Consider the following 10,966-nt stretch of genomic DNA (forward strand, 5'->3'; position numbering starts at 1 on the left):
GGCTTGAAGAACTCTAAGGACTATCAACAGTTCCTTCACCCCATCATAAGGAAAATGCTTTGATGCTCTTGAAATATACCTTGAAGTTCTTTGAGGACATAAATGGGATATTTGAGGCTCCTTTAAAGGTTGCTTGGAGGATCTCCAGAGGGTTCAACTGAGGTGTGGCAGCTGAGGAACCCCAAATGATGCATTGAGTATCTTTTTAACAGTGATCTTTTTTCTTTTTGGACAACAACAATGGAACATATTCAACATTCCCAGGAAATGGAGCGATAATGTAAACCTTTAAATTATTTTTGAGTCATTAGGCAAAAGAGCACAATACCCTTAGTGCTGTGGCATAAAATCAAGCTGTACCCTACTGCACTTTAAAGTGGGCTTATTAAGCAAAATAACCTAATTTAGCATTAAATAAGAAATCTCTGACTACCACAAAGACTATTAACGAGCAAAACACACATTGGTGTACTGGGTTAAATGCATGTGTGCATCTGAGAGAGAAAGAGAGAGAGCAACATAGCAGAGGAAACAGATTTTTGAAGTATTTGCTATATTATCCATGCAAACAGTACTGAGTGAAATAAACTGTTCACCTCTAAGAAAAAGAGTGCATATGTCAATTCTAATGTATCATAATCATTGTGAGGTATAAGCAAATAAAATAAATAGGGGAATAGTCTCTGCTCTCCTGTTTGTTTCCAAGCATTAACTCTTATTGTTTTACTGTTAACACTTAAGACTTACTGTTCACTCTGATGAATGTTTTTTATTACATCTTGCAAACTAACAAAGACAAAGATACATTGTGCATGGACAAACACACAGACATATACAGGTGCATCTCAATAAATTAGAATGTCGTGGAACAGTTCATTTATTTCAGTAATTCAACTCAAATTGTGAAACTCATGTATTAAATAAATTCAATGCACACAGACTGAAGTAGTTTAAGTCTTTGGTTCTTTTAATTGTGATGATTTTGGCTCACATTTAACAAAAACCCACCAATTCACTATCTCAAAAAATTAGAATATGGTGACATGCCAATCAGCTAATCAACTCAAAACACCTGCAAAGGTTTCCTGAGCCTTCAAAATGGTCTCTCAGTTTGGTTCACTAGGCTACACAGTCATGGGGAAGACTGCTGATCTGACAGTTGTCCAGAAGACAATCATTGACACCCTTCACAAGGAGGGTAAGCCACAAACGTTCATTGCCAAAGAAGCTGGCTGTTCACAGAGTGCTGTATCCAAGCATGTTAACAGCAAGTTGAGTGGAAGGAAAAAGTGTGGAAGAAAAAGGTGCACAACCAACCGAGAGAACTGCAGCCTTATGAGGATTGTCAAGCAAAATCGATTCAAGAATTTGGGTGAACTTCACAAGGAATGGACTGAGGCTGGGGTCAAGGCATCAAGAGCCACCACACACAGACATGTCAAGGAATTTGGCTACAGTTGTCGTATTCCTCTTGTTAAGCCACTCCTAAACCACAGACAATGTCAGAGGTGTCTTACCTGGGCTAAGGAGAAGAAGAACTGGACTGTTGCCCAGTGTTCCAAAGTCCTCTTTTCAGATGAGAGCAAGTTTTGTATTTCATTTGGAAACCAAGGTCCTAGAGTCTGGAGGAAGGGTGGAGAAGCTCATAGCCCAAGTTGCTTGAAGTCCAGTGTTAAGTTTCCACAGTCTGTGATGATTTGGGGTGCAATGTCATCTGCTGGTGTTGGTCCATTGTGTTTTTTGAAAACCAAAGTCACTGCACCCGTTTACCAAGAAATTTTGGAGCACTTCATGCTTCCTTCTGCTGACCAGCTTTTTAAAGATGCTGATTTCATTTTCCAGCAGGATTTGGCATCTGCCCACACTGCCAAAAGCACCAAAAGTTGGTTAAATGACCATGGTGTTGGTGTGCTTGACTGGCCAGCAAACTCACCAGACCTGAACCCCATAGAGAATCTATGGGGTATTGTCAAGAGGAAAATGAGAAACAAGAGACCAAAAAATGCAGATGAGCTGAAGGCCACTGTCAAAGAAACCTGGGCTTCCATACCACCTCAGCAGTGCCACAAACTGATCACCTCCATGCCACGCCGAATTGAGGCAGTAATTAAAGCAAAAGGAGCCCCTACCAAGTATTGAGTACATATACAGTAAATGAACATACTTTCCAGAAGGCCAACAATTCACTAAACATGTTTGGTTTTTTTATTGGTCTTATGATGTATTCTAATTTTTTGAGATAGTGAATTGGTGGGTTTTTGTTAAATGTGAGCCAAAATCATCACAATTAAAAGAACCAAAGACTTAAACTACTTCAGTCTGTGTGCATTGAATTTATTTAATACACAAGTTTCACAATTTGAGTTGAATTACTGAAATAAATGAACTTTTCCATGACATTCTAATTTATTGAGATGCACCTGTATACACACACAGACAGTTCAGTGTTAGCCTACTAATTATGACTCTCCTCACTTTATCCTTGGTGAACTCAATCATTTGGTTACATCAGCACATTCACTTGAGGAGAAATTACAGCCTGTTGTTCCAAATTGACCACATCTGCAGAGTCTCTGTGTGAGTCCACTACTCAAGGCAGGAGGTAAGCGGGAGGAAATTGATGCTTCAGTCACCAGACTCCTCAAGCACAGCACTGATATGCCAACACATCTTTCAAACCCTGAAACAAAGGTAGAATAAAATAATTAAACATTGTAAAGAAATGATGTTAACACCGTTTAGCGAAACATGCTGTCACACTAAGTTTATAGCAGGGGTAAGTTCATTTTCAGAATAAGAACCTGTTGTTTATTGACAGATAAAAACACTATCTAAAATCTTTCACAAGCCATCTTCCACAATGACAACCTGACATGTATGAAAAATGTCCTTGACTTCAGTTTGACCTGTGTGTAGCTTCATGTTGCTAACATCTCTTTTTGTGTTCCACGGAAGAAAAAGAAGGTCATAAGGGTTTGGAAATAAAGCTAGGGCGAGTAAATGTGTCCAAGTGTGTTTTATTGTGTTTACCCAACTTGTTGTCACTTGTTTACCCAACGACTACTACAAAAATGTGATGATATTGGAATTTTAGTTTGAAGGATAGAATTCACATAAGTATCCTAATTTTTGAATAGGTATTTGAAACCAACATTCAAAACAAGTAGACTGCTAAAGAAAACAAGCAACTGGACTTTTGATTTAAATCTGACTGTACAGACCTCTTACAGTTATTCTTCTCTGAGTGACAACAAGCCCTGGTCTCCACTTGTCCGGGTTCAGTCAGTTTATCACATGTGTAGGTGCTTCCATCTACCGGCTGTGTATATAAGTAGATATTTTCATGTCTATTTGCTTTTGATTTTTAAAAATCTATTAGCTTTGCTATAGACATTGGTAGAACATTTGACCAGAGGCCAAACAAATACATCTAAAGAAAACTCTTAAAAATATCTATAAATAAAAATAAAAATAAATATATTATAAAAATATGAAGAATCCTCGTGTGAGAGATTCGCGCAACTCTCCCACACTTGCGCTCTGTAGCCCACGCCATGGCACCGCTAGAGGGCGCGATACAACAAACTCAATTTTAAAGGTTCAGGTCACCCAAAATGAAAATTCTCTCACCATTTACTCACCCTCGTTCCATCCCAGATGTGCAGTACTTTGTTTCTTCTCCTGAACACAAACGAAGATTTTTAGAAGAATATCTCAGCTCTGTAGGTCCATACAATGAAAGTCAACAGGGTAAAAAAACTTTGAAGCTCCAAAAAGCACATAAAAGCAGCATAAAATAAATCCATACGACTCCAGTGGTTAAATAAATGTCTTCAGAATAAATATGATAGGTGTGGGTAAGAAACAGATCAACATTAAAGTTATTTTTTACAATAAATATCCTAAGCACTTTTCTTTCCTCCTTTTTTTGGCAATTCACATTCTTCGTGCATATCACCACCTTTTAGGTAGGGAGGAGAATATATGGCGAAAAAAAAGGACTTAAATATTGATCTATTTCTCACCCACATCTATCATATAGCTTTGGAAGACATGGATTAAACCTCTGGAGTCATATGGATTACATTTATGCTGCCGTTATGTGCTTTTTTGAGATTCAGACTTTTGGACCCTGTTGACCTGCGTTGTTTGGACCTACAGATCTGAGATATTCTTCTAAAAATCTTCATTTGTGTTCTGCAGAAGAAAGAAAGTCATACACATCTGGGATGGCATGAGGGTGAATAAATGATGAGAGAATTTTCATTTTTGGGTGAATTATCCTTTAATTCAACGCCTCAAAAAGACATTAGAAAATATTCAGCTAAAACTGACTAACAACCTCATGGACATTTCACACACACACACACACACAGAGAGAGAGAGAGAGAGAGAGAGAGAGAGAGAGAGAGAGAGAGAGAGAGACGTGAACTTTAAAGGTAAGTAAAGTATTGATTCAAGGATATAAATCACTGCCGTGTATTAAATGGTTTGTACAGGAAATCTGAGGCTACAACTGAGTTCAAAGCTTCTTCCTCTAAATTAATCTCATCATTTCCCACACATTCAGCATTTCATAACGTGCCCACATCATGTGAATGTGGAGTAGATCTACTTTGCAAAGCCATCTTCCATCATTTTCAGTAATATTGTAAGACATCTCTCTGTATTTGACTTTGGTGTGTGGGAGTTCTCTGTGCGCTTCAGTGTGACTGCTGTCTGAAAGCTATGCAATGTGTTAGTGTTTCTGAAGAGAAGGCACCCTAACAGTAAGGCAAGCAAACATTAATACAAACATATAATTCCTTTTCACAGCTTTATGCACAGATACTGACTTGTTTTGACTCCTAGAGCCATTATATTTCCAAATTATGCTTAACTGTTTGCTTGTATTGTCCACATTTATGCACTCATGGTGCTTTGAATGACATAATTATTAAAAGTAAGTGTCATTATGTCAAAACATTTTTTTAAATTATTTTCCTCAATCGAAATGATCCATAAACTCTCAATTCTCTCCCATATATATATATATATATGCAGTGTGACCGCAATCAACTCCCTGAGGACCACCATGACCAAGACAACTAACAACAGCTGCCAAACACTGCCTAGCTATGGAGATGAGGAGTCAAAACTGCAGTTTCCAAGCTGACTGGTACCTCATGCCATACAAACAGATTCTCTCTCATCCTAGTCCAAATGTTTTTATGATTTTCATGAAATGTAAGATGCCACAAACACACAGCATTTGAAATACTTTTAAGAGAGATTTAAGTGCTGTGTGGGGGGAAAAAAGGGAAACAGAAAGATACAAATCCAGAGGGGATTAAAGGAACCAAACAATGGGAGAGAGAAAGATACAGAGTGAGAGAAAGATAAAAAGAGAGTCATATCAGGAATATTCACAGAGCGAGAGGGAGAGACGTGAGGCAGTGCTCTGAATAGAAAACAGGAAAGGCTGGGGAGAGATTAGTACTGCACTCTGTGGACTCATCACTCAATGAAACGACATTCTACAAACAACACGCACACTCAACCTGAGAGGAACTGTGAAAGGAAAGGAGCAAGTTTTGTTTACAACCTGGAAAACGCTGTGGACTTTTTGGACGTTTTTTGATCAGAACAATGTTCATAAATAACTTATAAATATGGATCATTACAGCAAAGTGAGCACAGAGATACCAGACCTAAGAAGGTTCTGAGTGACTATGCAACTTTCTGGTAGGCTTTCCAGAACATATTTGTGTACATTGTGTTATTAGAATAAGTTAACAGATGTGGAATGACATATATTTTAAATAAATATAGCAAAAGGAGGGTGTTATATTCTTAATTCATTCATTGCTCCAGATACTGCCCATCTGGTATTACTGTACAGAGTGAATTAAATGCCCATCTGTGAATCACAACATCATTTGGAGGATATGACAGATGTAAAACGTCCTTTCTAGGATTTAAGAACAGAGGGCTTTCTGTATCTATTGGTTTTCCTACTGTGCCGACGCTGTTTCAGGTGTAATCTGTACTCTTGTACGTGCAACCAAAAGAATGACCTCTATATCTTGTACGGTTTTGATCTCACTCTTGGTTCGGTTCTCGTGGGCCAGCTGTCCTCATGGCTGCCTGTGCACCTCTGACATCCTAAATTGTGGCTCGCTGGGTCTGGACCGATTTTCCTCTCCAATATCTTTCACAACTTCTGTCCTGGATCTCAGTCATAACAGACTAACCTGGCTGGCAGCAGGCACCTTCTATGGGCTCCCAAGGCTGCACACTTTGCATATGTCCCATAACCACATCTCGTTGCTCAGCCCAGGAGCTTTCCATAACATAAGCAGTCTACGATATCTGGACCTCTCCTCCAACAAATTACAGGTGGTGGGGAAGTACAACTTTCAGGACCTGTTGGAGTTGGAGGTGTTGTTGCTCTACAACAACCGCCTTACCCGTGTGGAAAGCAACACCTTAATGGGGCTCAGCAATCTCAGAAAGGTTTACCTCAGCCTCAACCAGATCACCGACTTCCCTTTCTTCACAGTTCGCAAGCAAAGCCATCCCAACCTGGTGTCGCTAGACCTCTCCTCCAACCGCCTGTTTCGATTACCTATGGATGACATTGTGTTGTTGCCTGTGGTAGTGCAAAGAGGCCTATTCCTGCACAACAACAGCCTGGAGTGTGATTGCTCTGTATATCGCTTGTTCTGGCATTGGGAACAGAAGGGATATGCAAGCGTGAAAGACTACAAGGAGGACTATACGTGTCTGATGTACGGCGAGCCTCAAATATCAATTCATTTTCTGCGCACCTCTCAGTTATTCGAGAACTGTACAATAGGGAAGATGATATCCCTCATCTCCCCAAAGACTGATAAAGTTGTGTACGAGGGAGAACAAGTAAGACTGGACTGCACTGGAACCCTGAATGGGGAAGATCTCTCCTACAGTTGGATAATCCCCCATCAAGAGAACATCTCTCAGCTGATTCAGAATGGAACCCTACGTCTGAATAAAGATGGTAGCCTGGATATTATTGCAGCCCAGTCAACAGATTCAGGGGTCTACCTGTGCACTGCTGTGGATAACACCAGGATGATCAATGAATCACGAGAAGTGAACCTTACTGTCTTAGCCCAGCGCTCCATGGAAGAGCCGTTCAACACTGGCTACACCACCCTGTTGGGCTGTGTTGTGACACTTGTACTGATACTCATGTATCTGTATTTAACCCCATGTCACTGTGGTTGCTGTAAACCCCCTCCTCCCTCTCCAGCCATCTCCACCTTCGGGGAAGACAGATGCACTCTGGCCTCTATTTTTGCAGCTCCGTCAACTGGAGATCGACTGAGGGGCAAGTCTCAGTCCGACAGGCATGTAGTGTTTCTTGAGCCACTAATGGAGGGGGAAAACGGCCAACTGAAAGAAGCATTTGTTGTTGAACATTCCATAATTCAATGGGACACAGAAAACGTGACAATTTGCAAAGATAGATATGACTCAGAGTAGCAAACCTGTGACTTCAGAATACTTCAGGATTTCTCATAAGAATAGTTCACCAAAAAAATAAAATGTACTTATCCTTATGTTGTTTCAATGCTGAATGACTTTCTTTCCTCCATGGAACACAATAGGAAATGTTAGGCAGAATTTTAGGGAATGACAGCCTCGGTCACCATTTACTTTAATAAAGCACAACAGTGTCCGCTTACTTTTTCAGCTATTCTGGTTCTGGAAGTATTTTTCCCATTCAGTTTTTTCCATGAGCAACTGATAAAGTACTACATAAAATAATTCTAAGCCATGAACCAAACCAACCAGCTTTGGTGAGTCACATCATTACAAACTTCAATTAGAAGCAAAAAAGAATTTGAAAATCGGTCAAAAAAGACAAAGGTAGAAGACTTAGTACTTAAAAGGATAGTTAATCCAAAAATGAAAATTCATTCATCATTTATTTACCCTCATGCCATCCCAGATTTGTATGACTTTCTTTCTTCTGCTGAACACAAACTTAAAAAAAGTAAGACATTTCCACATGTTGAAGTGGTTTGGGAGTGTAGGCAGACCGACTTGATTGCGTCATTTGTAGTACATCACGAAAGTGGGTGGTCACAGCTGTGCTCTTTTTTCAAGGTTTGCCACGATTTTCTGATTAGTGTTTTTTTCCCCTCAGGATCATGGGTTTATAAGTAAACATTAATAATCAGTTCACCAATGAAAATTTTTTTCCCTATATTTTAAATCAATCCCCCTATTTAAAATAAATATTTTTCTTCTGGAACTAGATTGTGCTAGTAAAACATTTTCTCGCCACAGTGATTGGTGACTGAGGCTGACATTCTGCCTTTTGTGTTCCATATGAAAAGAAAGTCATAGTCAGGTTTGGAACAACATTAGGGTGAGTAAATTATAACAAAATATGAATTTTTGGGTGAACAATCCTTTTAAGCCTGATTGAACCATGGGGAGCAGCTTTACAATTAATCTGCTATAATTCCCTAATAAATTGTTATTTTAATCCTCAGATTTAGAGTGTCTTCTGTCTCACAGAACTAAGCAAATATGAAGTGATCCGTTTGCTTAGACTGGCGGTACATGATCGTGTAGGACTACATTGTTAATAAAGCACTGAAAACCCACAGAGGCAGGGTTATAATTTTTAGGGCCCCAAGCAAAACTCAGATTTGAGGCTCTTCATGCTAGGTTGTTTTAGAAGAATAAAAACTCCCTTTAAAGGCGGTACAAAACATTTAGGGTCATGCACATGTACACAAGACAGGCACCTCACAGACACAGTATGAAACTATAAGAAGATGTTGATTTAAAGAGATGACATGTTAGTCAGTCTTGATCTAAATCCTTAACAGAAGGCCTTCTAGATCAATCCCACTGGGTCATTAACATTACACACATCTAATCCTTGTCAAGAAAAACTCTCAATATTAGTAAAAAATGATGGTAAAGTTCTGTAAAAAGCCATGAAAATAAATGTTGTTCTTAGCAGTCACACAGTTCTCTGAAGTTGAACAATTCCACAACTCAAAGCCAAAGGAGTGAGATGACAAGAAAAACCCAGAGAAATGTAGTGATGTCTGTTTATGTGTGATAGGATTCATCCTCGCCACTTTGCATTAAGCAAAATGCTCTTTCATTACAGGGATGTGCTAGATTAGGAGAGGATTAAACACCCATGACAGAATTTTCCCTCCCACACCATGCACAATATTCACTAAAAGCAAATCATGAAAATGAAAGAGCACCGAGGCAAAGGTACAGAGTTAATCCATGCCGCCCGTTTCCAGATGTGATCAGGTTTAACTGCAGCAATCCACTTGATACGATGACACGTGCATCCTGGCTGCCCATCAGCTGTAAAGCCTGGCCACAAGCCATGCTTCCATAAACAGCATTCAGATCAGTTTAAAGAATTAAAAAAAGCATTTCCAAGATATGAGAGCGCACTATCATCAGAAAGCATGTTTTACATGCACAGATTAGGTTGAATAGGCCGGCAATGTGTGGTCATGTAAAAAGCTTAAAAGGTTGTCTTTCATCGGGGTAAGGTCATAAATGGTTTAACCTCTCAGCACGCGTCAATTGTTTCTCATTACCTCAATTTCGCTCTGCATGTAAACCCCTTAACCAGCGCTCTTACAGGCTTATCCAAAGTGCCCAAGAGTTGTGTGCATGCCTGTTTGCGTTTTGACCTTAAAATTGCGTTTAAAAAATTTTATGATTTTTTTAAATTGTCAGATATTCTGAATGAGATGATTTTTTTGCCAATTAACCAGCGTAATGATCTTGTTCTCAGACTCTGTCTATATGTTTGCATATGCTTTAAAAGTCTGGTTTCAGTCAGACTAAAACAGTCCTATTTTTGTGAAGTCAGACTAATAGACTTAGATAATGGGACTGTAGCTTGACTTCGTCCAACATGTATACATGTTGATTGCCATTATCCACATGCATGCTCTGAAACACCAGTGAGACGTAACGTGTTTTAATCACGGCATATTTGTTGCCCTTCCTTCAAATATTTGATTATGCACTCTCAAGTATACTTGGTCAGACAGATAAAGACTGTTTTGACCATACATAACCTGCACACTCTTAAGTTATCAAACTGATCTCAATCTTCCTGCCCTTGCAAAAAGGAGAAAAAACAAAACAAAAGAACAGTTCACATTAATAATCAGCTGCTTGCAACAGCAACTTCACTACACACATTATTAAGACAGTTATATAACAATGACTACTTCATTATGGCCTTGCCTCTATATTGTGTGTAATACCAACACTGTTTTTTAGAGATGACTGTCAAATGAGAGACGAGATAACCGAAGGTCAGGTTTTAGCAGATTACTTTTCGGGGCAAACTAGGCACTCCAACAATTGTTCAGCCTTTTTTTTTTTTTTTTAATCCTTTATGTTTTCTTTTTGTGCTGTAGAGAAAGCAGCACAGATGGAGTAATTTGGTCGTATCTTTTGTTCTACCTCTCCAATACTCAACTCAGGTGGTGAGAAATGTAGAAAGGAAGTGGGTGGAGAATGCGAATTGATCCCCCAAATGAGAATTATCTGTATAATCCAGATTTCCAAACCATCCGAAAAATATTTTCTACCTCAAAACCATTAATCCACTAACAGCCATGGTAAATGGCACACCTATAGTACATTAACAAAACATAACACAGAATTTACTATTGAAATTGGTCTCGAAGGTAACAAATTTCTATTTAGGATGCATTATGCTTATAAAATAATATACTGTTCTGCCACATCTATTATGCTTATTTAGTTCATATTACAAGCACAACTGATAAATCCATACGACCTTAAATATAGCCCACATAGCAAGAACATCTGTTGTTCCTGAGATAATGTACAAATAGATGGACTGTTTATGAGGTATGATATACAGAATACTATTCATTGCAGAAGATGAGCAGTTTGCTTCTAAACTGCA

General features: G+C 38.9%; 1 protein-coding gene across 1 annotated transcript; it reads left to right on the forward strand.

The window, feature by feature from the left end:
- The first annotated feature begins 5,440 nt into the window (after positions 1 to 5,440).
- On the forward strand, positions 5,441 to 8,518 carry LOC127418499 (amphoterin-induced protein 3-like). The gene has a single exon (XM_051659092.1). The coding sequence runs from the start codon at positions 6,052 to 6,054 to the stop codon at positions 7,504 to 7,506; it is 1,455 nt and encodes a 484-aa protein (XP_051515052.1). The 5' UTR covers positions 5,441 to 6,051; the 3' UTR covers positions 7,507 to 8,518.
- Positions 8,519 to 10,966: the final 2,448 nt, after the last annotated feature.

Source organism: Myxocyprinus asiaticus, chromosome 28 (assembly GCF_019703515.2).
Source record: "Myxocyprinus asiaticus isolate MX2 ecotype Aquarium Trade chromosome 28, UBuf_Myxa_2, whole genome shotgun sequence".
NCBI classification, from domain to species: Eukaryota; Metazoa; Chordata; class Actinopteri; order Cypriniformes; family Catostomidae; genus Myxocyprinus; species Myxocyprinus asiaticus.

What these genes read in the sequence shown, in the direction of transcription:
- LOC127418499 (XM_051659092.1), top strand. Translation starts at nt 6,052, where the DNA reads ATGACCTCTATATCTTGTACGGTTTTGATCTCACTCTTGGTTCGGTTC.